This window comes from Pongo pygmaeus, chromosome 2, assembly GCF_028885625.2.
Source record: "Pongo pygmaeus isolate AG05252 chromosome 2, NHGRI_mPonPyg2-v2.0_pri, whole genome shotgun sequence".
Lineage (NCBI taxonomy): Eukaryota > Metazoa > Chordata > Mammalia > Primates > Hominidae > Pongo > Pongo pygmaeus.
The window spans coordinates 198,990,228-199,018,166 of record NC_085930.1 but is presented as its reverse complement, the minus strand read 5'-3'; the positions used below and the strand labels follow the sequence as shown (position 1 = coordinate 199,018,166).

General features: G+C 35.8%; 1 protein-coding gene across 14 annotated transcripts in view; it reads right to left on the bottom strand.

Annotated features, from left to right (window-relative positions):
- TP63 (tumor protein p63) overlaps positions 1–27,939 on the bottom strand; it is a 265,811-nt gene that overhangs the window by 86,044 nt on the left and 151,828 nt on the right. For 10 of the 14 annotated variants that reach the window (XM_054482683.1, XM_063662552.1, XM_054482684.1 and 7 more), the window contains exon 4: positions 1,808–2,062. In XM_054482683.1, coding sequence (XP_054338658.1) covers positions 1,808–2,062 — 255 coding nt within the window. Of the gene's footprint in view, positions 1–1,807; positions 2,063–20,613; positions 20,801–27,939 lie in introns of those variants that run through there. The other 4 variants (XM_054482688.1, XM_054482691.1, XM_054482689.1 and 1 more) reach the window with 1 other exon arrangement.

The following is a 27,939-nucleotide window of genomic DNA, read 5'->3' as shown; positions in this document are numbered from 1 at the left end:
CTGGCGGAGTAAACTAAATTAGTAACCGTTAGCTTTGAAGACTGGTGACTGTAAATGTCCAGCTGGTGACCTAAGAGATATCAGTGCTCCATTTATAAAATGGTTATTCTAGTGGCTCTTTAGCAAGATACTACTTAGATCAATCAACCAACTATTTGAAGCCTATAAACTCTAAGTTTACTCACCCGCAGGATCCATCGCCTCCAGAATTATAAAAGTCAAGGAAACTAAGGATTATGACACCATTAATAAGTAACACGTGGAGGAGAAATCAAGTTTGAAGTTGATGTTCATGCTCTACAGTTGAAATATGAGTCACAGGAGAATTACTTCTCAAACCACAAGAGGAAAGAACTAAAATAACATTAATTTTTAGACAATTTTGGGAGATCCTGATATAAAATGGTTGAAAGAAAGGATACAATCCAGTGAGAGGGAAGCAGAAATGAAAAACAGGCCCAGCTACACACAAGTTGCTGTAACTTTAGGCATGCCTCTTAACTTAACCTCCAACTTCTTCAGCTTTCCTCCCTAGTACAGTGGAAGTTATAAAACTTGTCCTGGGTACTTCACAAAGAAATCAGGTGAAAAAGAGGAAATGGATGTGAAATGATGTTAGAGTGTAATAGGTCTTATGCATGCCGATCATTTTATAAACTATAGCAACTAAAGGCTGGAATGAACTAGATACTATATATAATAGAAATGCTTTCCAAAGAAATCCATCTGTCAAAGAGGGAAAAAACTGTCAAAACAATTCTAAAGCTACTTTTTATTAAGATGATGATATTTGGAAGCATTTCTATAATCCATGTAAACATTAAGTTGTTTGACAAACATACCACTTTGGTCTTGAACATTCTTTGATCAACCAGTTAAAACTAACTTTGTAGGTGTCCTCTTTTATACTTGAGCTTTATTCGTGTTATAATACATTTCAAAATACACTTCGAAATAAAATATTCTTGTATCTAGTTACGAAAAAGAAAATTCCATGCTTCCTTAGAAAAGTTATATACAGAAAGATTTTTTAAAACAATTTCTTTGGACGAATTCTTGTATCTTCCTAATTTATGAAAAGAAAATTCCATGCTTCCTTAGAAAACTTATACGCAGAAAGATTTTTCTTTAACAATTTCTTTGGACTAATTCAGGGCCCTGATATGTATATTTAAAGGCTTCCTTTGTGAAAAGAATGTTTCCAAATTAAATAAATATATACATATCAATAAATTATAATTCTCTGATAAATTATAAACAGTAATTTATAAGACATTATACAATTTACTGATAAATTATAATTTATTGATACCTACATGTATAAACATATTAATCCTTCCTTCATAAATGGGATTTTATTTTCTTAATTTTTATAACATTATATTTATTATTTATTCAGTTTTTAAAATCACACCTTAATGTGACACTTCTTTACAAGAATGAGACTGGTAAACACTTTCACGTTCTGGAGACTGTAAACACATATCCCATGATTATGATACTTCTTGTTGGCACAGGGCTCTTTACTTTGCCATAAACTTCCACATACAACAGTGTAGCAGGCAGGAACACACTGACTGAAGTTGCCAGGAGCTGGCTAGAACGCAGACGTTTGGTTCCTAAATTGGGACTTTTTCCACTAACTGGCACTTTCTCTCTCTCTCTGGTTCAGTATTAAATATTCAAAGACAAATTTTCCACCATGAACATGGAATCGCTAAACTGGGAAGGGGGAGAAATCCCTGGGACGTGGTGAAGCCCATCCTTGGACTTGGGGGTCAGGTATGTGCGTGCCCGCTGCTCTTACCGTCCAGGTGGCCGACTTGGCGGTGCTCGACTGCTGGAAGGACACGTCGAAACTGTGCGGGCCTGGGTAGTCGGTGTTGGAGGGGATGGCGGGTGACGGCGAGAGGGCATCGAAGGTGGAGCTGGGCTGCGCGTAGGGCGAGGGCGCCGTGACGCTGTTCTGCGCGTGGTCTGTGTTATAGGGACTGGTGGACGAGGAGCCGTTCTGAATCTGCTGGTCCATGCTGTTCAGGAGCCCCAGGTTCGTGTACTGTGGCTGCAAGGACACCCAGAAACCCCAATATTAGCCGTTGAAGCCACAGATCATCGCTCCAAAAAAAGGCATCCATGGGTGAATGCATTCTACAGAGATGGGCCTCAGGTCGGAAGCACTTCACATTCAAAGTAAAACCGTTGATTTTTGATAAACAGAGAAAACAAGAGAAGTCTGAGCATGTGTGTGTTTGTAACGGCTTTTCCAGATCACTCAGCTCTATGTGCCACCTCTGGAGACTGACTTCCTACAGAGCATTTGAAAGTAGAGTATATGCTTATTCACAAACTAGGCAAAACGTTCCCAGTGCTCAGTAGCTGCTTAGGAAGTCTTTAAATAAATACTGCCTGTTATTCCATTTTGAGGTTGTTGGTGGGGGTTGGGGCGTGTTACACAAAATGAGAAAGACCACTTGATAGGTATGTTCCAGACGGGATTTAAGTGTTAAATTGTTGCATGGGGGCAAAATCAAATGACCTTCGAATTTTCTCTTAATCTTGCAATTCTACATTCTGTCCCAGAGTACCAAGAGTGTACCACCCAGCCCCCTAAGGACTGGGTTCACAAAGACTGGAGGATCACGCGTAGCGGGGTTAGGGACACCCAACGATGTATTTTAAAAAGTAACATGCTATTGGGAGATATACCTAATGCTAGATGACGAGTTGGTGGGTGCAGCGCACCAGCATGGCACATGTATACGTATGTAACTTACCTGCACGTTGCGCACATGTACCATAGAGCCTAAAGTATAATAATAATAATAATAATAATAATAAATAAAATAAAATAAAATAAAATAAAAGTAACATGCTAGTAAATCATCCAAACTGGTCTATTTTTTTTTATTTGTTCTTTCATTTTCTTAATAGAAATTTATTCTTTTCTAGAGTAGAACATTTGTAAGAGAAATACCAACTACTTATGAAGAAAATTCTACGCTCAATATAATTCAAAAATACATTAGCTCATGTATTTCCTTCTGCCAAATGTTTTTATGTCTTCTATGTGAATGGGCCCAAGCACAGAGTAAAAGTACTCAAGAACATATTTATGAAAGAATAAATTAATTTTGCCTCATTTACTCTACAACAAACTTGACTATATTACTATTGGAGAGGTAAAGCATTTGCCCTAGCATCCGCTAACACAATGACTGGGGCTTTCGGAGCTGAATCTTCTGGTTCTGAGTTCAGGGCTCTGTCCGTGCCATCAAAACTGTCAGCCTGAGTAGGCAAATCAGCCTATCGTTATTTCTAAACCTGAGCCAAAATGAACAGAAGGGGCAACCAGCTTATGGTACAGTTGTTTTTCCTTTGTAAAACCTTCCAACACATAGAAATCTTGTTTCATCAACCTAATGAATGAGAAAAAAAAATCAAAAGCAAGATTAAGGCAGTCCTGTTCGTACATATTTTATAAAGGAAATAGGCCTAGCTCTTCAGTTGAAATGTAACTGAGAGTCCCAGATTAAGTAAAACTATAGAGAAGAACAAACTTACAAAGAAATAGGAGCTAGGCTTATCTTTTTTGAAATTTCAAATTTTTAATTATTTTATTGAACTTTTTTTTTTTTTTCCACAGGGGGAGGAGAAGTGGGTTCTGCCATTCCATTCAGTCCAGGAAGCATTTGTCTAAATGTTAATAGTCACATGCTCATTCCATTACATTCATGCATTCGCATTCCACTGCCGAATGCCATGTCCCCATTTGCTCTTCAAATAACTATTAATCTCTTTACACTTATCCCCATGCTGACAAGAGCAGCTGTTTGTCTCGCCTTCTCTCCCTTCTGACTTCTATAGCTGCTATCCACCGCTTATCCACCATCTTCAGCTTTCTCTCCTGGCAGGTGTGGCCAAACTGCAGGTAAGACAACTAGGGGACAAAAAAATAAAACCTGAGCCCATATAAATGGTCCACATCCCGGCTGAACTAAAGCTCTTAGGTATCCAAGCCTGAGGCAACAGCCTCGGAAGGGGATTGAAAAGATATTCTTTGTGTTCAAGTTAAGGGTCAGTATACAAAGCACTCTTGAACGTCCTGTAGGAATCAGATAATGCTCCCAAAGGCACGTGCCTCCCTACAGCAGTACAATTAGGGAGGCAGCCGTCCCTGACAAAAAGGACAAAGAAACTCACAGCACTTTCTCGCAGGCAGTAAAATGCCTGCTGGGCCACCCCCTTCCCTCCTGCTTCTAGCTACACAGAAGGAACCCCAGCTAACTAATTGTGGGCTTGGATGAGAACAAAGACACACGGGCCCCTTGATTTTTTTTTTTTAACCCAATATAAACGAAGAAAAAGGTTTTGGGACCACACTTTAAAAGCCAGTGAGCAAACACTCTTCAATTCAACAAGGACTTAGAAAAAGAGAAAATTCCATGTAAGGGGCCAAAAAAAAGTGTTTGCTTCTGTTGTTTATTGGGTGGGTTCTGAACAGCAGGAGATCCATGTCCAGGGTGGTTTGGTGAAGGCCCCCCTCCCCAAGGGGGTAGCAGGAAAATGTCCTTGACTTGGTGAACTTGGCCTGCCTCTGAGCCACCTGAGGAACTGTGTTTTGAGCCAGGGTTTTTGGCCTTGAGGCAACATTTCCTCAGTCTCCCTTTGCAGTTCGAAGTATACGGTGACTCTGTTGCAATACTTTCTTCCTTCAAATCCTGCCATTGTTTTATTGGCCTGCAATTAACAGGACCTCAAAATAAGCCATGCTCCTTTGCGCACTAACTGGCCTTCCTTCCTACTTCTCCTTGTGAGTGGGCCTGGGCAAGGTCGGCTTAGGCTGAAGGCCTCCCAGGCTGTTCTTCCACTGTCCTGAAACAGTGTTTGGTGCCATATAAGGCCAAGGGTAAACGAGCCTGATCTAGGCACTGCTTTATCCTAGGGCTTCACCAGTGAAGTTAATAAAACTTACCTGACTAACTTGAAAGTTGGTTCCCAGAAAACACATTTCTGGTTTATAAATCTCCTGTTATGCTCCTATGACATTAATAATTATCTGTTTTTGATGATGTGTTTAAACTGAGCAGCAGAAAATAAAGAGGCCATACTTTCTGGGAAATTTTAAAGGAGGAAATCATTTTTAATGAGATGAAAATGTTATAATGAATAAGAAAAGCTAGTGACAATTTTGAGAAAGGGTTTAGGCTGTATATTGCTATATAATTTCTTAAGTAAACTGATTTTACAGATATTAAGAAAAAGAAAGGGAAAATTCCATTTACTGAGGAGTCACAAAAGAGTCCTTTGGAATGATAGAAAGACTGAACAATTGAGAAGCAACAGAGAAGCAGAAACTATATTTCAAAAGTCATTAATAGCAATGTGGGTACTGATGTGTCTACTTTTAAGCATCATAGTTTTAAATTATATACAGTTCCACGTGAGATTTTGTACATAAGAACAACAAGATTCGTTACCAATGCTAAATCCTCAATTAATATAACATAAAGGTATATTTCTTAGGATTGATGAGACATCAGCCTACTACACAAAATAAAAGTGGGAAAACACATTTCAATTGAAACGCTTCTCAAGTAATACTTTACAGACATATAAGCCAAGTAGTATACTCCGTTGTCTTTTCCTGGAAAGCATAAAACTGACACTACTAACTTTGAATGTTAGCTTAAAATGAACAGAAACAACAACAAACCCACCAAAGTCAGAACTGAATGACTGGAAATCCATTTACATACTTTTCTTAGTTTATTAAAAATCAATAAATTCATACTTCAGAAGTTAATTTTTAAAATATCTAGTTTAAAGAAAATATTCTTATTTACCTATTCCTTTGATTTAAAGAAAGATCGCGTGTGTTAACAGGGTACAATTGGAGGCCAAGGGCTGGCCATTATAGTCAAGAAGAACGAGTGTTACCCAGACGCGTCCAGCAAAACAATTTGTAGTGCTCAGTGCAAGATGAAAATGCAGAACCTCTTGTTCATAGATTAAGAATTTCAAAATGATGATAGCAAAGCATTAAACAAAAAATGGTGCTTTTCTAAGATAGGGCCCTGTGTGACCAATTGCAGTTTTTATGCCCATGAAGCTGTCCCAGGTCAAGTGAATAATATCTATCCCTTATTTTCTATCACAGCAAATCTGGTGGGGTAAAGGGAGCAGTACCTGTTGCCTTATTTACTGCCAATAATTCCATAACAGAGGAGAGAAATGTGTATTATGGTGGTATGTTAATGCAATGCTTATTGACAATGACAAGTCAAAGAGTCAGTCTCAGAGATCAGAACATGAACACCTTCAGATCAGCCATAAAAACAGCCCTTGGAAGAACTCCATAGAGCCCCCATGTCCCATATGCATGTATTTCTTAGGTAACAAAAGTTATTGGCATATTTGAAATGAAATAGGAAGTAGGTTCTTCCCTTCTAAACACGAGGCATCTTGATTTTGGAATAACCTTAACATACCCTGCAGACACTCAAATAATGAGTGAATGGAAATGTTATATGTCTATCTCAGCATGTCTGAAAAAGAGGCAGTATTCTTTCCATAAAACATAAAGGCAAAAATGAACACAACTTCTGTGATATCTACTGTGAACATTATAGAGTAAAATACGCAATTTCCTGTGATTCCAAACAGATGCTTCATTTTCTATAAAACAACTTTGAAATAGAAGAATCAGTGTTTGGACCCTGGAAAATTTATTTGTAGTTGTGATATATTCAGGTTCCTCACAAACTAGCTGACCTGATCACAGAAAGGATGAAGTACACCTTGGTCACAGGGACTCGACATATTCCCTGCAATCACAGAACACCCTGAGGGCATTCTGAAACATACAGCTTGCATGGTAGGTATAAAGATACCCAGGTGCTGAATCTCAAACTGTTTTCATCATGAAGAAACAAAACTGTGTCAATATATATTGCTATAACTCAATATTAAATAATTGGATTTATATTTACTTAAAGTTGATGATGTAATTATTTTCCCCCAAAAGTATTTAACATCAAAAAGAGATTCCAATGAAGCTATTTGACCAGTGCAATAGAAATAGGGATTTACCTACAATTAGTATTTTTGAAAATCTCTCTCCACCAATTTATCTGTAAAAGATAATTTTTTTTTCTTTGAGATGGAGTTTCACTCTTGTTGCCCAGGCTGGAGTGCAATGGCACGATCTTGGGTCACCGCAACCTCTGCCTCCCGGGTTCAAGAGATTCTCCTCCCTCAGCCTCCTGAGTAGCTGGGATTACAGGCAGGTGCCACCACGCCTGGCTGATTTTGTATTTTTAGTAGAGATGTGGTTTCTCCATGTTGGTCAGGCTGGTCTCAAACTCCTGACCTCAGGTGATCCACCTGCCTCAGCCTCCCAAAGTGTTGGGATTAAAGGTGTGAGACACCGCACCTGGCCAAGAGAATTTTTTAAAATGTCCTCTTTTTCAGATATTACTATCCATAATAGTAAATTTATGACACTACAGCAACAATAGTCAACAATATATAGTAAGAGGTTATTAAAAAAATGGGGTAGGGACCAAATCAGGGGTAGAAGAGATTACTGTTGGGATATATAATCATAATTTATCTCGATTCAACCAGACCTTTGTTATGAGATACAACAGCATTCCCAAATTTCACTTGGAAGAAATTGTATTTATAATCCATGAGTGACTGTTGGATGAGGCTAGGGGATTGAACACGCTTCAGTAATCCTTACACTTCTGTATGGATCCTAGTAATGCAAAAGAACTCTGAACTCAGACTTCTTTACATAGAGTCTAAGTCCCAACGCTGCCACTAGTGCGCTGTGCACCTCTGGGCAAGGTAGCTGAAAAACTTGTGGACCTTAGTTTACCATAATCCAAAGTCTATGTAAAATTGAGGAGACTGAATTTGAGGATTCAATGAGTGGGATCTCCAGTTCTAACATTCTGTGACTTATGGCCATCCTCATCTGTGAAGCTACGTTAAAACAATGCTATAAGACCGCGCTCAAAACAGTTTTCTAAGCTAACTGTTCTCTCTCTATACAGATGTCCCTGACCAAACTTAGAAATCTAAAACATTTTAGGCAGCACATACAGTTTCCTCAGCTGATAACCACCTTTCACCTGAGGCTTCACGGAGGTGCTTTTATGAACATTCTACAGTCCCTCATGGGTAAAGAAAACAGCTTTAATTCATGGCCCTGGCTTTAAAAGCATTCATTCAATTATACTTCAGCAGAGAGAACTACATTTCCATCCCCAAATATCAGCAGGATAGTGACTTTTCAACAAGCACTGCCTAAGGGAGACATACTTGTCATTTTTTCGTCTTCTGCCACCTGCCCCACCTCAGAGAACGATGGTTTCTTTTATGCTAGAATTAAACACGATTGACTTACAGTGTTCTACTCCAGGTGAAGAAAAGGTATTGGTATTCAAACGTCAAATTAAAACACCATCTTTCCAACTGAAGAATTTATTTAGCATCACATTTTTCTCAAAACCAGATTTTATTAGGTATAAAATATTTCACTCATTTTGTTTTCTAAAATTATATAAAAAGTGAATACTTAATATATACTCATACAAAGAACAAAATATAAGAATAAAGTGTTTAAGCACACCCAAAACTATCAAGACTGTAAGCAGAGAGTTCACTAGACGTCCTGTGTTCTGACACAAAGTGTCAAGATTCCTTTGAGCTCCAAGATTCCATAACTTAGGAGAAAGAGCTCTAGAAGCCCCAATGGCAGGTGAGACAAATAAATACAAAGTTGCCTGATCAGGTGGACAACAATGTCAACAAACATTAGACACAACATTTGAAAAGACAGGAAGTGTGAAAGGTATTAAAGTTAAAACTTGATCCAAACGCAGCTAAATTAAAATGTGTAGAACTCAATTAAGAAAAATAAACTTTCAAATTATATTATTTTAGTACATACTCCTATAATAATCATGACAAATCAACAAAATGAAAATCAGAAGGCATCTCAACTCTGAAGGAATTATTATCATTTATGTCAAAGAAGTATCAAACTAAGCAGAAAGCAGGACAGAATTTTAATATTTAATAATTTTTAATTCTGGTATTAGGGGAAATATTCAGAGTTTCAGTTTATTCCAAGTGAATCAAAATACGTTTGAAGAGATTTTCAATCTATAGCAATCAATATGTTTTAATAGCTCGATGTAGCAGATATGGTAATATTAAAAGAAGAAAGTACATAGTCATAAAATTCTTCAATGAATGTTAAGCCATCTTTATGTTAAGCATACCACACTGCCTTTAGAAGCTCAGCAGTAATGCATCCTTGGTTTTGAAAGTGAGTTTAAAAATATTTTTTAAATAATGTTGGTAGTATATTTGTCTAGTTCATATCCTAAATTGTGACTTAAAACAATGGGTGATTAAATGGGATTAACATTTTATCACAGAAAATAAGCTTTCGTTACCATGACATGAAACTGAAAACATATCAGTTTCAATAAAGTAATGGTGACTATCAGGAGTAAAAAAAAAAATAAAAATAAATTTTGAAACTCTGAAATCTACTTATCATCCAACTTCCACCCCCTCTATAAAAGAATATGAGCTATTACTTCTACTATTATTCATTCTCTTACTGAGTTGTAAGGATGTGTCTTAGTGTTCAAGTGCTTTGAATGGTATTACTTATTTCTCCTGAGATACATGGCATTAATATCCATGTTTTATCCATGTTTTATAGATGAGGAAACTGAAGCTCCACAAGATTAAGTAACTTGCCCAAGGTAGTGAGAAGAGCCTGGATGTCAAACCAGTAAATCTGGCTCCAGAACCCGCTTTCCTAAGTAGCTTTCATTCTGATTGCATGTAAATAGGAATCACTCACATTTCTGCCTGGAATTTTTATCTAAAAGTTACAATCAAGAAAAGCACATCTCTTTTGTTTGCTTTTTTTTTCTTTTTTTTTACTCATTAAAGCCAGGATATAAAAGTTGCCCCATTCTTAGTTAGAATGGGTATAATTGCAAAGGGTCAGAGACCCAACTCCTTGTAACTACCACTTGAAAGGCATTGCATATCTGATCTTGTCACTCTCAAGCTTAAATTCCTTGAGCAGCTCCCTATTCTCCTAGAATAAAGGCCTCAGGTCTTTAACGTGGCCTGTGAGGCACTATTTGAAACTCTGCTCTGGCCAAATAGAACTTTCTTCATTTTTTTAAAGGCTAACTCCGTCAGTCTTCAAGTCTTTTGCACATGCCAGCTGTTTTCCAATTCATTGTTCAAACTTTAGCTCAGATGTCATCTCCCAGAAGTCTTCTTTGACTGTTCAGACAGATTATTCTCTTTTGTTCCACATTTTCATAGCACTTTCCATTTGTATCATATAATCATAATAGAAATTAACTATATGTATAAACTTTTAAAAAATGTTGGTCTTCTCTGCTAGGCAATAAGTTAATGAGAGAATATATCTGGCCTATTTAGTACTGAATCCCCAATACCTGGGATAATAGATGCTCAGGAAACAGTTCTTAAAAGAATAAATGCAAAACATTTCAACAGGAAAATTACTTGCAGAAAGTATCTCTTTTATTCTAATACAACTAATCATTTATTTTATCCTGAAGTAAGTCTGTGTCCAAATTGGATTCATTTCTTTATATGCTACTGTCAGACAAATGTTATAGTGCATCCCTAAATAATCCTATGATCTTTACTTTTTGTTTAGCTTTGTCTTGGTAGGTGGGAATTGTGCTTTTAGCTTCAGCTTTTATGGGAACTAGTAGCAGAATAGCCAGTCCTGTCACTCACAATGCAATGAGTAATACTTGGTAGCTCACACCTAGCTGGGAAGTTTATTAATGAGCTTCTACTTCCTTAAAACAAACACATACACACTTTTGTGCCAAGGCAGTGTTTTTTAACCTGATGGTCTAGGTTTCGTTTTGAACGCATCTAGGTCAGCAATAAGAACCTATATCTTTGTGGTCATATAATTATTCACTTCCTACTGATGGTGCACATGGCCAAATGCAGGTTGCTTTGAAAAGAAACCACCCAGAAACAAGCTTAGAGAAGGACATTTAGTTTCTGGTAGATAGGCCACAAAATTGGTCCCTCCCTGCCTAATTTCCATGATTTTATGCCCAGTTAGCCAGAATTCAGTTTAGAATAAAGCCACAATTAACAGTTTGTGAATGTATGTTTAAGGAACTGAGATTATAGTTTATCAGACTTATAAATCCTTTCTTGCAAATGACATAAATTTATGCTCCAATATAACAAACACTTAAAGGTTGAAACACTAGTTTTTATTTGCAACTGGAAAACTGAGGCTTGGAACAAGGAGTGTACTACTCAATCTTGTTAGACTATAGGCATTCAAGCGGGGAACACTGTTTCATGAGTTCTAATTTGCTTTTGTTTGTCAAATTCTTTACTGATTGCTACTTTTTAAATTATGTTTGAGATAATTAAAGTTTTTAGTGATTACTTTGCAATTAGATATGGTGACCTATATAACATTGGAGTGTTCCTCTCAGCTGTCACTTTAACTGCAAAATAAAACTCAAGTTTTGAGCTATGCAGAAGACATGCCTTACTTTTGAAAAGACACTCATCTTATTCATTTTATTCTATTTATCCTATTATAAAAGATATGAGCAAAACCAAAAGTTGGAATACCACGTTTAAGAGAAAAATTGCTTCAAGATTTCTCAGACATCCTTTAGTGATAACACTATAGAGAATTAAAAGGAGAGAGCGTTTGCAAATCATCAAGCTTATTCACCCAGATCAAACTACCCCCATCTCTGGTGAGGACAGAGAGAATTGCAGGGGATAAACTGAATCAAGGGAACAGTGCAGATGCAGGTAAACACTTTTAAAAAGGGCCTGCAAAGCAAGATAAAAATCTAAGATTTTTTTTTTTAATCAAACACATTCTCTGTCCTTATGAGTAATCAATTACGTGAAAGCAGCACATACTTTACACTAATTACTTGATACCACACAAATCATCTGCCCTGTCTTTTAAAAACTTTCTTGCTATTTAAAAGATAATGGAAATAATATTGGGCTTATTAAAACAAACAAACAACAAAAACAAATGACTTGCAAGATGTGAAGGAAAACGACACAATTTGGTTACCTGCAGAACATATAGATAGAAGAGGCTTGTATAATATGTGGGCTTGCTTTATTTATTTTTGTGCACAAGTCAATTACAAACAGCCTTTTAAGTATATAAAGGACACCATATATTCCTAGGTGAAGATAGCCCTTTAAGCAACAACAACAGATGCATGTCCTCATCACGTTCAGAAAACATTACTGAGTGGCCCTGTAGGGGATACAGAGATAAGCATAACACATCCTCTACCCTCCCAGAGTCTTCAGTCAAAGGATAGGGAGGAAGGATCTGGTGCACACAGAGAGCAATGAGGAAGAAACAGAGTAAAAGGGTTCAGAGGATGGAAGTGTTATCCTGAATGGGGGAATCTGAGAGCTTTTTCAGGGTTAAGTTTCTCCCCAGCAGGGCTTAATGACTGGAAAGGATTTGACCTGGAGATAAATATTTGGGGGTGAGGTGTTGGAGCGAAGAAAGAAGGCAGAAAAGCCCTCTTCTCTGAAATCTCACCATTCTGATTTTTAGCCTTTCAAGCATTTTGGGATTGTCTGTTGAAATAATTTCCCAGGCCTAAGGCTTATGAAGAGCTTTCTGCCTCACCCAGTGTTACTGTTTCTCTTCAAGTGTATCTTGTGGAGTCCTCAACCTCAGTCTGGTGACAGAGTCTCACACGGTCTATTTAAAAGTAATCATGCCGTTCCCCAAACATCTGATGTTGCCCTTTGAGAGGGTAATGGTTTTCCTTTTAATTCTGATTCCATCAATAGAGTGACACTAATCCAGACTGATTTGAGTAAACAGGGCATATTCCCCATTGTCTCTGTGATCTGAGAAAGAATAAACTTGAGAAAGATCACTGGCTGGGTTGGAAATGGCCCCTTTGGGTGTTTTGCGCAAGCTTAAAAGGAAAAAGAAAATGCCTGTACAGAGTTCTTTCCAAGGCAAGCTCACTTCGGGGGTGGTAATTCTCATAGGGGTATTATACTAAACTGCACCTATTAGTGGCTTTAGCACCAATAAGAAAGTAGAACTATTTCTTTTGTAGTGTTTCCAGCATAGCTGACAAGAGTGTTTCATAAATTTCCGCCTCTGGCAACACACCACAGCTTGACTCAAAATTCCCTCTTTCAGCTTTTATAAGGAAATCTTTTTGCCATTTAAGAAATACAGACAAGATGCAATTCAGATTACAAGTTTTGCATGAAATATCAATTTACGCTACACACACATTCACTAACATTCCAAAAATGTTTTATTCTTGCCAGTTATTCCCTCACCTAGAACCAACGTGTGCTCTATCTTAACCCCAGTTACTGAATTTTAAATTGACAGGTGAACATTATCTGGTGAAGCCATCTCAGCTCGAATCCATACAATGATCCATTTGTACTTTGTCTTTGAAAAAGAAGCTTGAACAACTTAAAAATCAGAATATATAAAGTTAGTCCATATCAAACATGAAATCAATCAACTTAGAAATAAGAAATTTATAATTTTTTTTTTGCAGAAAATGGACAAGAATAGTTTTTGAATAGTATAGGTGCTATATTCTCAGACCAACTAAGGAAATCAACTGTGGGGAAGTATAAAGTAAGACTTTTGAAAAGATTTTACAGACACCTCATTGAACTACTTAACTCTTTTAAGGGGGTTGTATTTAGTGGAACCTCACTGTTTCCCCTAACGTCTGTAGGACAATCATATGCTAACATTCGATGCTTTCAAAATCTACTTTTTGCAAGTGGAGGATTAGGTTGGTAAAAAAAAAGAGAAAGAAATGAGTGCTAGCTTAGATGTCTCCTTATTTATCTTGAAGCCCAGTTCTCTTATCCACTCGCTTTGGCTTTAAATCAAGTCACTGATTCACTCCTTCCTCCTCCTATGGCCTACCGTCACCTGCCCTATTATTATCTCTTCAATTGCCCACGTGGTTTTCTTGGGTGAGATGGAAGTGATGAAGGAGGCTGTGGAAAGGGAGGATATTAATGTGGGAAAAGACATGTCTTCTCCCAATATTTATCTTCACATATTACATCTTACGTGTGTATCCTTGTCCCAAAGTCAAATTTAAAAATTTTATGGCAAAGATAATATCTTAAATTTTTGTTTTTTATTTGGTGGGGTTGGTTTTTAAATGGGATATTCACATGTCCTTCTGCTCTGTTATTTATTTCCCAGCCGGGATTCTCATTTTGAATAAATGTCTTATATTCAGCTTCAGGATTACTATTTGCATTTAGAGCAGTGACCAGAGAAAAGACTTCTGGTCCTATTTCTAAGACGACTATTTAATAAATAAAATTAACTCATAATAAACACAGAGAGTCAGTTTGAATTTTGTTCCTAGCTTTGATTAGTTTTAAAATGTCATTACTAAGTCCCTATAAATGATAGGACACCATATCTGGCTCTATAGAAATCTAAGGAACAGGAAAAGGTAATCCTCAACTTTTCAGCCTAAGGAATCATTCGGGCTAATTTTCTTTTCCTTCCTGCAAGATGTCATTCATCATCCCTAGGGTATGTGAAGTTTTGAATCTCGAATTCTGAACACCGGTCACACTTTTAAAACACACATAGGTTTCCGCTTTTAGTGAGATCAATATTCCAATTAACTTTTGTTGCTATTTCTACAAAAGCGTTCCATTTTGACATAAATAGTAAATACATATCAGTGTTTAAACCAACACATTTTCTTTTTAAATCAATATACTATGTTCCTTCATCTTCTCTGGCACAGTCCTCCCTTGTATTTTTATAAATTTTATCCCCTCTACATAGAATGTCTTTCCTCCCCTCACTCCTCATCTGAATTTCAGTTCTCAAACCATATAAAATATTACCTTTATCATAAACAGTTTAAACTCGATTTCACTCTTTTAAAACTTGGGATATCTTTTACCAATTCTGTATTATACTGGAGTCATTTATGAACCCCTCATATACTCCCTCAGATTATGAATTCATGGAGGCTAGAAGCTGTGAATTACTAATTTCTTCTTTCTTCACAGTGCATATAACAGTGACTATTATAAGTTTTCAGTAACTGTTGGGTTGGAAGGAAGTGTTTCTTTTAGTGGGGGAAATAATCAAAATGGTTTGTGGCTGGTACTTCAAAATCATTGTATCTGGCTTACAGCCAAATTTATACTACTTTTTCATTTTGGGGTGGAGTGTTAGTGTGTGGAAGAGAATGAAATAAGGAATGGGGTCTTTACAGAGTGACTATATAATTTATCTTCTAAATGGGACAGTTTTGAAAGTGAGAAGGTGTGCTATTAGTAATTATGCTAGAATAGTAGGCATAAACAAAGACAAACCAAGACCAATAGTTTCCAATTTGTCTATGGCAGGGACCATAGCTATTAAAAAGAGCACTGGGCAGAATATACACAGGTTGTATAAGACTTTAGAAACAGTCCATTTGTATCCTTCCAAAGGTCTAAGAGAAGTGATAGATATTTCTGCAAAACGGGCAGCCAATGTGCAATGCAGAGAAATGCATTTTCATACTTCTAGGCAATCTCAAGCAAAGCCATTTATTCTCCCTGTGCTCTCTAGTAGAGCTCCAATTACACAATTACACCATTCTTCTGTTCGAAATTCTTCCGTGGCTTTTCATTGTCACTATAATAAATGTACTCACCTCTCAGTGTTATGGTCATCTCTGAGCCACTCTATCTTGCATTTCCAACTTTACTTCCTGATCGTCTCATAATTTCAATTGCATTTGAACTATTTGATGCTTCTGAGTGTACCAGCATTCACTCCTCACCCCCCTTCCCTTTGCTGATGCTTATTTCTTCACCTAAAATCCTCCTTCCTTCTTATATTTCTAGAACTTGGAAATTTCCATCTGTCCTTCCAAGTGCAGCTTCATCTTACATATGCGTATAGACTTTCTTGATCTTCCTACATCATGGACTCGCTTTCCCTTTGATGCTTTATATTATCTTGCTCACACACTTAAAATCTCTCCTGTATTATAATTGCATGCATACTTAGCTCATTCCGCCAATGAACTATAAACTTCTTAGTGTAGGAATTGTTTCTTAATTATTTTTAGATCCTATATACCATTTTACATAATTGATGCTCAGCAAACATTTTTTTAAGTCAGTCAATTCTTCTTCTAACCTGTCTCTCTTTCTCAATACTACTTTTCATGAACATTGACAACGTAGAACTTAATCAAAAAGTATAAGTAAAAATTATAAAATGTTTAGAGAGGTGGCCCATTAATAAGCCACATTTCACTATTTTCTTGGGCCTACAAATTGTGTCCTTAACATTAGGAATAAGATTTAAAACTTAACTTTTGAATCAAATGTTTCACCTTGACACTTGAATCCATTCTCTTCCAGACTCAAAATGTAGTACTCTATTGGATACCATTTGTAGGTTCCACTAAATTGGCACTGGACAATAATGCTATATTAGTCATCTGACATTTTCCTCAACATACATCGAAAGAAAATTGAGCGCCCACTTGGGCTTAACAATTTTTTATCTTCAAAATAGTAAAACTTATAAATTACAGAAATCATCAAGTTGTTTTTCACAGAAGTATCTTTTCGTTATCTGTATTCATTCTATTTGTTGACATAAAACAACTAGAAATTTAAAAATATTCAAGAGGAGAAAAGTTATACTAGGAAGGCAGGATTTTTACCTGTGCCCCTCTGTTCTATCAGCTCAGATTCCATCCAAAGCAATCATATGCACATCAAAGAAAACTAGGGTGTATTTGTGGTAACATATTTCTCAACTGTTTGATCCAAATCCTTTTTTAAAATCTCATGACATTAGATATATATACTCCCTTTATAAGCAGAACGCAGAATCTAAATTCTGTACATAGTCATTGAGGAATGTTTTGGCAACTTTGCATTCAGAAAATGTACGTATAATGAAAAAGAAACCAATATTTTTTTGGTTGCTCTAGAAAATGTAGACATCCATTGATGCTTTCTGCTGTACGTGTGACATCCTGTTGAGAATCACTGCTCTTCTAAAAAGCAAAACAAACCAAACATGGTTTTCCTTATCGAGGTAAAGGATAAGTGATTTATTGTCTCAAAATCTTTTTTTTTCCAGTAGTAGTGAAGGAAGGTATGCTCTGTGATCTGTGATCTAAGATGTCTTTCTCCTAGTTCCCTCTGGGCTCGAGGACAACCAACTGTAAAACAAGTAGTGCAATCTATGGCCACAGCATGGAGTGACGAATACGACCTGGCTGACATGAATTAAACCTGCAGCTTCTACTTCTCACCCACTGTGCTTTTTCCTATGATGCTAAATAGCTCAGAAGTACAACATGGGACAGCTTAATACATTTATTAACTATCAATAGAAAACTCACACCCATATCTTTTCAATGGTTGAGTCAGTAGAAATAGTACTAGGACAGGAAAGATTTTTTTCCCTAGACCAAGCAGACAAAGAAGTCAATTAAGTGAGAATGACCTGGGCTACAGGGAGTTTACACTGCTGTCTCCACACTTTTTTTCTTGCATCCAAACTAGCTTTGTACAACAGTTCTTCATGGAAACTTTTTTGGAGCATCTACTGTGAATCATCCCAACTCTCCTTGGTATTAAAAAGAAAGTGGCTGAGTAAAGGGAACACGATCATATACATATAGCTCTCTCAACTACAGAAAGAAAAATCATTAACCCTGATTTGTAAAATGAGGTGTTTCCATATATGAACCTTGATTTCCCATTTAGTTAGAAAATACTGTAACCCATTTACCAAAGTGTCTTTCCTTCATCATCTAAAACCCCGGATGAGGAATTTTAGTAAATATCTCTTTCTAAGAAGGAGTTTGAGATCCTCCCCACTCACATATACACATACACACACTTACACCACACACACAGCCCAGTTTTGTTTTGTTTTGTTTTGCCAGAAAGTTGAAGTTAAAACTTGATCTGTGAAGAAGTTCCTTTCTTTTGAACCTCTCTATCTCCAAGTCTGAGACCATTCCCAGAGGCTCTGTCTTTCCTAGCCCGGCACTGGGGAGTGGAGCTTGCTTGCAGCCTCTCTGCTGTACCCAAGGGTAGAGCCTTCAGCCTTGCCTGTTATATCCTGCTCATGTTCTCCTCCCTTCCGGACCATTTCCTGTTAATTAGCAGCTCCCCCAAATCCAGATCTGCTAAGGGTTGGGGAAGAATTCAAAAGTTGTGGCAAAAGGAGTAGAGAAGGAACAGCGTTCTTATATAGTTTTTGAGTTATCGACTCAAAGAAATTGCTAGCAAATTAAACTAGAAATTTATTTGAAGTCAAAGACTGGGTTATAGTTTTTAAATAATTTTCACTCTTACAGGGAGTTTTATGCCTTTTTCATTTTCAATCTACCCAATGTTTAACAATTCTTGTGTGATAATAGTAGATTGCTTTTTCTGTATTGACAGTTACTAATAAACATAAATCCCCACACATTATAACTTTTATATTAAATTCATGGTTCTCAGAGCCATGTGGTCCCAGGCATTTCATATACTCAGATGTAGCACTGAATTTTTACAGAGGACTGGATATGAAAAAGCATAATCCTGTACGGAAAGAAAGTTGTTGCACGTAATAGAATGGAAGTCAAGCCATGAAAGTATAACCTAATACATGCACTGGGGGAAGGATATGAAAGTCATACAGGCAACATGCAAAAAGACATAGAAAGGTAGGGAAGTGCAGCCATGTTTTTTACAGATATTTTTGGTCGACCTTAGCAGCATTCCAATAGAAAACAGACAAGTGATGGCTTTTGTAGCTCTTGATTACATGTTTACCTAAAGTTTTGAAAAACTAAAACCTGTGTATAAAACTATTTTCTTTCATAAGCATGCCATATTCTCACATACAACATGACTCTTTTGCCTCCATAAAAGGAAATAATTTCTACAAATATCCTCTAATCACAACATTAATGCAACTGCTTTCTTTCACAACATTATATTTAACCTAAAAATAATCATTTCTTGCCACTTTACATCAACCTTGTGTTTCACTTAGAGATTATCAATGAACAGACTTTTGCTTCTCCCATTTGACTTACAAGATCCTAGGTGGCTTATAAATACTGTGTGTGAAATAGTTCGTGAATAAAGACAAACAAACTCAGGTATGACATGATGGACAGATCATTTTCTGAATGATTAAAACTGGACAAATTTGGATCCAATAGAATCAAGAAGATCTTAAAAGCTAATCCTATTTAAAAACAAATTGGTAACATTTTAAGCTAACTTTCAATGTAACAGCAAAACAAGAAACTCAAGTTTCTCTACTGAGGACAAGCAAGCCTGCTTGAATGTTTTAAAGAAAAATAGGCACTTCCTTTTCCTTCTTTAGATAACTCGATATTTCCCCTGTTGTATTTACACAGTTCAGGAGTCTAGACAATAGCGTGGTCAATACGATAGCACAGGTCCTGCTTTGCAGCCCTCTGCTCCACTCTTCCTCTTGCGGTCTGCACCGGAATACTATGCATTTTGTTTTGATTTTTAAGGAGCTCAATTTGAGTACTCTAGTCCACTTTTCCAAGCACTCACCTGCAAGCATTTTTATCTGAAACACCGAATTCCCTCTCTCCACAACACTCCCCCCTACAACCCAATCTGATTAGTGTCAACACAGCTGCCCCATTCTGAGGAATGTAAACTAATATTGTTGTTAGACCTCCCTCAACCTTAGGAAACTTCCTCAAAGCCTTACAGTCTCTTCAGGATTTTTTTTTTTTTTTTTATCCTTTTGCACAAGTTTAAATACCTAAGACAAACTTGCTGAGAAGAGATCAGAAATGCAAATAAGCAATTCCTTAAATAAAATCCTGTATGCTATAATACACATTTACATGTATGCATGTATAAATATTTAACAATGCATCCCTCCAAAATAACTTTATTTGTCATCACACGTGAAAGTACAAGTCACCCTCCAGACGACAGAAACGTTATTACAGCCCCTTCTGGATTTAGGCGGGTCTCTGGATTGACAGACTTAAAAACGAAGATGGCTTTAAAAAATCTCACCTGATTATTTTGAAAAAAGCTTCATTTGCTTTTAGGATGAAGTCTGGAAATAGAACTATGCTAAGAAGTTAAGACACAGTCAACTAATTTTTCTTACTGGTACATGAATACCCATTAGAGGATTCATTGCAATGTATCTAGCAGAGTGTGATCTGCTCTCTGAGTCTGCTTTTATAAAAAGTGATTTTATAAACTCCTGAATATTATTTTTTCAAATACATAATGTCACCCAGATTTTCTTTTTCATCTTCTCCTACTGTTTCATCTCCTACTTAATAAAAAAAAATCTTACAGCCACCACAGAAAACATTAACCAAGAAAAGGAGATTCCTATATACAATTTGCAAAACATTACATTGGGTGACCGAGAACCGCAAATACGTTTTTTTAAAAAAATAAAAATTAAAAAGCATCTCTAAATGGAGTGCTAAAATCTAAAATCCTTACCTCACTAAATTGAGTCTGGGCATTGTTTTCCAGGTACAACATGTTAGCTGTAAGATTGATCAATGCTGCTGTCCTTTCTTCTGGCTCCAGGATTTTGCCAACCCCCCCACCCCCTCTGAGACCCTTACAATATGAATCTACTAAGAAGATAACAGAACTCAAGTCCCTCTCTCTCTTTCTCTCTCTGTACATAATTTAAGGTTTCCTAATATATACCCAACTATAGGCATGAGGAGGCGGGACTCTTCTCTTTACCTGTCCAATCCATCAACTTCCACCTGGGCTCCTCCACGCCAATGGAGTGAGGCCTCTCCCATCTCATTAAGTAGTTAGAATTCCTTATCACCAATCTTTAAAAGAAAAAGAAAGAAAGAAAAAAAAAAAAAAAACCCCAGGAGACAGACAGGTAAAACTTTCCCTGTCTCTTTCATAAGAAAGTGCACTCTCTTTTAAAAACAAAACAAATCTCCCCAAACAAAACCGCACCACCACCACGATTTACAGAAGGCATTTCAGAAAGTGATTTTACTCTTTGTAACTGAAAAGTAAACTTCAGGAAAACTTTTAGAAGGCTTCTTTTTTTAAATCTAGATTTGGGGTTTCAAGAATGATTATACAAAGTTAGAAATTAGGAGAGAGTACTCAAATCCACTGTTACATTTAACCAATATAAAAAATTAAAACCCACTGCCTGATAGCTAAAGAGTTTTTAACTTATTTTCCCCAGAGAAATGCCAGCGGTTTCATAACAAGCAATGACAAAATAAGCTACCTGATTTTTTCGAGCATGTTTCAATAACAAGTTAAACCACCTGTCCCGTTAACTTATAAAAACAAACAAACATCCATATTATGTACAGGAAATAGGAATCCTGATAAATGTGTCCTTTCTTTCTTTTTTTTTTTTTTAACAAAACGGTTATCTATTTGAATATTTCTTTTCTCTATTTTATTGTTCCCAGTTTATACTAATATTTTTGCTTGTGAATAGCTAATAAAAATGATTACTGCACATGATGCATCTATGTAAATGATTAGTAGAATAAGTATTAAAGCATACGATATCAATTGGTTTTTGTCTTAAAAATACATTTACATAAATACGTACCAACATTCATGTAGAATCTGGCCTTGGTACGAAGATTTTGTGGAGATGAAATGCACCCTGATGGTTATCATCTGATTCATTAAAATACTCTCTTTACTGCTGAGTATTTGTAATTCAGTTAGATTTATTTCTCAACATCATCCTATGCCCCCCGACTCAGGGACCCAATTTCCTCTATTTTGCTTGAAAGGTTGTAAGTGGCCAAGATAACTATAAGTGAAAATTGTGATTTCTTCTAAAATTTAGAAGATGCAAAGTTTAGAAGAGAATTGGAAGCCAGAAGAGATTAGAACATACATTTCAGAAACAAAGTTTGCAAATACGTTCACGACTTCGGATTTGCCTCCCCTTTACTTCTACTTTTGCATCCATAAAATTTATGCACTTAAAGGATGACGTGGTCATTGGCTGATATATAAGACCCATAGGTTACTGGTAATAATGCTTCCTTCTTTTATACACAAAAACCAAAAAACTCCCATAACATAATTTGATCTTGAGTATGCAAGAATATGACAGTACTCTGTAACACTACAAATTTATATCAGACAAAACATTCATTTCTTCACACATATATTGGGAAGAATGATCTCTCTATCTATAATTAACCAAATGAGCACTGCCTAGAAGGCAAAAAAAAAACCTACTTACAAAATACAGTATAATTTTTTGTACAATGTATCTAAATTCTACACCTACTGACAGCTTAAGAGTCAACAGTAGAAAGCAGATGGTTACTTCCTTAAAGGTATGCATAATTCCTGTGGCCCAAAAACTTGGATGATCCTGAAAATCATCCAGAGTGCTTTTTAAAAACAGATTTCTGGACGTGGCCCCAGACCTCCTGAATCAGACTCTGCAGGGCTACAGCCCCAACAACTGGATTTTATACAGCCTGCTAGGCGGTTCTGGATGAGTCATGCTTGGGAATCAATGATCTAGAAGAAATGCTGTTAGCACAACTGCCTACCAAAGTCATTATTGAATTGTTTTTTACACTAATGGGATCATGCAGCCATTTGAACACCCACATCTAAGGCTCAGGGTCCCAAGTGTTGATATCCACTAAAAATGTAAACAAACTTCACCTTTCACGAAGTCAAAAGATTCCCAGCAAGATTTGAAAGATGAAAAAGTCAGATTCCTTCCATGTGCCACCTCAGCTATCAGCATGAATCCAAATACGGTCTCTGTCTAACATATCTACAAAGATTCTGGACAAAATCTAAGACAATATATCCACTGTGGCTACTTGAGAACTTTTGAGTATTTTGGAAGAAAAGAGCACTGGACTGGGAGTTAGGAGATAGGAGCTCCGTGCCCTTGGGGCAAGTTACTTAACCACTCTGGATTCAGATTCCTCATTTGTGAAATGAAGGCAGAGCTAAATGATTTCTAAAGACAATTACAAAGATAAGAGCCTGTTTTTGTCCAGAATCAGGGAAGTGATTTAGAGGATATTCCTCTTACTTTACTTGGGTATTTATTTTTCCCTCAGTTTGCTCATCTTCATATTGTACAAGTGAAGTAGTCAAGTTGCACAGCTACTTAAGATACTTAAATGACATAAAGGAAAAGGAACAATATATTGGTGGAAAATCCATATTTTTTGCTTAAGGTATCCTCACAATGAAAAATTAGCTAATAGTTCATGTAGATTTGAACTCAGCACAAACATCTCCATAAAAGAGCTAATTAAAGTATACCTGATAACGTTTGGTTTCAGAATTAGTGAGTAGCTGATGTAAATATCATGCATTGATTTAAGCAGGTTACAAAGAAGTAACAATTCTCTGCATTCACTAAACAACAATGCTTATACGTGGATCTCAAATGTACTAAATGTTTAGTAACATGCATTAATTTTCCTAACCACCTAGTGGTGTAAGTTAGTATTTATTATCTACATTTTTCAGATAAAGAAAGAAATTCAAGGATTTTAAGTGAATGTCCCAAGTCCTCAGTAGTTAGAACAACTCTATTTAGACCTCTTGCCTTTTCTCAGTCATTTCCTCAGACTTCTTAAAGCTCCATGATCTCTGAATTAGGGGTCAGCCCTGCCCCCTGGGTAAAAATGCCAGTGCTGTAAAGCCATAGCTTTGGGAATAGAAGTCCAAGATGTCAGATCGAAGCATATGTTTTCCAGAAATACCAAAATGCTAACATTTTGTTGAATATCCTTTTTTAACATCCAACTTTTTATTATAAGTGCTATGTTTTCCTGTGTTTGTGTTTGTATACGTATTTGTGCATGCATGCGTGTGTGTGTGTGTGTTTAGGTATGTCTGGTCTTTCAAATTTGCATACAGTATTATGGTTTGCTTTTTGGTGTAGGAAAATTCTAATTTTTCCATAGTCAACTTATCCTTTTTTCTTTTATGACTTACTGTGTTTCAGACACAGCGTGAAAGGCCTTTCCCAGCCCAGTGTAAAATTTTGCAACCATATTACAATATTAGGATTTTTTAATGTTTTCACATGCGAGTCTTTTAACTTTCCAGAATGTATGTCTGTATGAAAAACAAAGGAAAATCCACTCTCACCAATCGAAAACTGATCTTTATTATTTATTGAATAATATATATTTTTCTCAGATTTGAAATGCCATTTTCATAAAATACCGTTGTCAATGGCTCCATTTGACATCCTATGTGAAAAAGTTAAATAGTTATACTGGATTTTTTTGGTTTGTTGTATTTTTATTTTTTATTTTTTTCTTGAATATTTATGATCCATGGTTGTTTGATTCCATGAATACAGAATTAGCAGGTACAGGGGCTGACAATCAATCCTTCTATGTTTTAATAACAAATATACCTGAATGCTGAATGAGGGCAAAAAAAGGAATATGCAGCAATGTCTCCACTTTCTCTCCACCCTGCTGGAGCTCCCTCACTACCACTTCATCTTTCCTAAAGTGCCACTCTGATCATGTCACTCCTCAGGGTGTCCCAGTGCCAACAGGACCAGACAAATTATTTAGAATGGCATTCAAGGCCCTTTAAAATCTGGCCCCAGACTACCGTTTCAGCTTCACTTTCCTTATAATCCACTCTGCTTAGCAAATGCGGACCCCAGCTGGCTATTTTTGTCCTTCTGTTCAATCCGGTCCCTCAGTTTAGAATGCCTTGATTTGCTTTCCTGATATATTCAAATACTTTCAGATTCCTTAAACCCTACTGATGTGAGAATTTCTCTAAACCCTAGTTGAAGTTAAACCTTCTCTTATTTTATACGAATATAAATAAAAGCAGTGATAAAGTTCTACCTTTCAATGCAAGAAGTTGTATACTTAACTCTCTCCTCAACAAGATTATGAAGTTTTTGAAGTCAGAATACATTTATGTTCATCATGTCACATTTAGTACTCCAAAAGCTCGGTGAGTATTAGCTCAATTAAACAGTTCTATAATTCTATAAGAAAGAACTAGAATTAGAAGAGTATTTACCCAAAGCATTTATTATGAGACAGACACAGAGAGATGCCTTTTTACAGAGAGATTTTACAGAGAGATGCCTTTTCATCTTGTAAAAATCAAAGTATAGTATCTAATTAAAATAGAAGAGAGAAAAAATATTGCTTTCCGTTCAAGCTCCGTATCTCAATCCCTTAATAATTATTTGTGAAAAGGGACAGTTGTCAGCATGAAAAACCTGTAATAGTCAAAAAAGGTTGGGGTTTTTAGAACATGTGTGAAAGTTAAGAAATGTTGGGGCTTTCCAAGCTGCTGCAGAACAAAACCAATGAGATCTTTTTGATATCAGCTACCATTAATTTGAAGGATGATCAACAGAACACACTGAGTAATTTTTAAAGTTCTAATATTGCGTGAATTAAGTGTTTACCTTCCTCTCCTGCCTCAGATAGGTGATAAGAATTAGCATTTGAGGAAGCTACTGAAGGCCCCTGAATTAGTTCAACAAATCAATTTTTAATCTGAGGCTAAGTTCCAAAGCAAGATATTAGATCTCATCCATTTTAGGATGACCAGCTAAATTCTAAAAAATGGGTAAGTCTTATAGGCATAGAAAGGGAGATGAGTTCTGTCGTAAATCTTACAGTTGTACTCTAGATTTAATTTTTTATTTGTATACATGTTCAAGTAAAAGATAAAATGGTAGACAGAATTTTGATTATCTCTGCACTTTTTATGGTTAAGGTACTCAAAACACTTTACGTATAACAAACTCATTTAATTCTGACAAAATTATGCCCTAGATACTATGTTCATTGTTATTGTGAAGTTGAAGACGCTGAAATGCAGATAGATATTAAACATTGGAATTGAGATCCGAATCTGCGTATTTTGAGACTGGAATCTACAAACACTGCTTCATTGTTAAATTACATCTTAATATTTACTTTTCCCCCTACTCCTGTATTTATCCTTCTTCAGTGTCATGTATGTCCTACAGTTCATTTACTATATAGCCCATGCTATGATTATAATAACAGTATTTTATCACTTACCTGGATTTAGATAGTGCCTTACTTACAGTTCAAGTAAATAGATATACAAATGTACAGAGATAAGATAATCTCTCCTCATATTGTTTTGTATTATGGATTTAAAAATTTTAGATTACAAAAATAGTGTGAAATTTAGAAGAAAAAAGTAAAATACAAATAAAAAATGAAAGTCAACTATAAGCGAAACTCTCAGAATTACCTTAAAAGTTTGTATGGTCTTCCTCCTCTGTTTATGTATGTAAACAAGATTGAGATCATATGCAATATAATTTTTTTTGTTATCATAATATTTTGAGTATTTTCCCCTGTTAAGTATTCCTACAACTAAAAGTACTGGGTCAAATGTTATGGACTTAAGTCACTTCATGGGTATAATATCAAGTTATTTTCCAAAAAGACTGCACCAAATTACATTTGAATGAGGCTAACTACTGCAGCACTGAGAGGATTATCTTTTCCAACTTTATAAATGAAAAAAATATTTTATTTTGATATTAATTCCCTTTATCGCTAGTGATATTACATGTGTTTCAATATGTTCATTAGCCCTCTGCATTTCTCCTTTAAATGATCTATTAATAAATTTTGCCTTACTCCCAATCCCTGCTCTGTTGAGGGAGTAGTGTCTTCATTAATAAAGGTTTAACCCTTTAACATATTCATCAAGTATTTCCAAATTGCTTTCCTTTTTAGTATTATATACATTAAAATAAAAACTCTAATTATTTTATTATATAAAACTCACTTCTTTAGGATTTTTAAAAATACATGTATTTGTTTAGATTACAAATATGTTGTTGAAAACATAGAAAATACACAACGTATGGAATAAATTGCAGTCATTTATCCTAGAAACCACAGGTAGACACCATTAGCATTTTGGTTTATTCTCTTCCAGGGATACATATTACACAAAAGTATGTGTTTTACCAGGTGTACACATACTAAATACCAAAGATATATTTTGTTAAGTATGTACATATGTATCTGTGTATACAGATGCATATACCTACTTTTTGAAATTAATCTGCTAAAATGAGTACATTCTCAGTTCATTAAATGCATTATGTTAAATTAAATTTTAAAGTTAAAAAAATTAAATTGCTACATACTTATTGAATTAATTTAGCTATTTCCAATTAGTTGGGAATTCAATTTGCTTCGATTTTTCTTTACCGCTATAATCATAAAGCAAAAATTATTACACTATTTATTAAAATACACTATCATAAGCAAATTATTCAATTAAAAGACAAAAATATTTTAAAGCCTGATAGATACATTAATTTCCAAACAGTATACCAGTTTATGTTTAGGCCAACAATGCATTACAGAGCTCACCTTACTACAACACTAGTACAAGCACTAGCAGCTACTATTATTTAAAATATTTTTTAAAATTTCTTAGAGTAAAAACTCATCAACAAAATTAAGTTCCTCCTATTGCTATTATACGTTATTCATTAAAATAAACATACTCATCTGTACTCCCATTGACTGGTCTACTTTGGAAAGAGAAGGTCTTAAATCAAACTGAATTGTGTTTGAATAGTGATGTGTTTAGTTTCTTCGAACTTTCTTCTCTAAAAGCAAAATATCACCTCATATTATAATATTTAACTTCCCTAATCAGCCGTATGGCACTATTTAGTTTATGATAGATTCCAAATCAATTTCAGTATCATTTATTGTTGTATTTATCAATATGTGTATTTGTGAAGATGGCTATTAAATATCTCCTATAAAT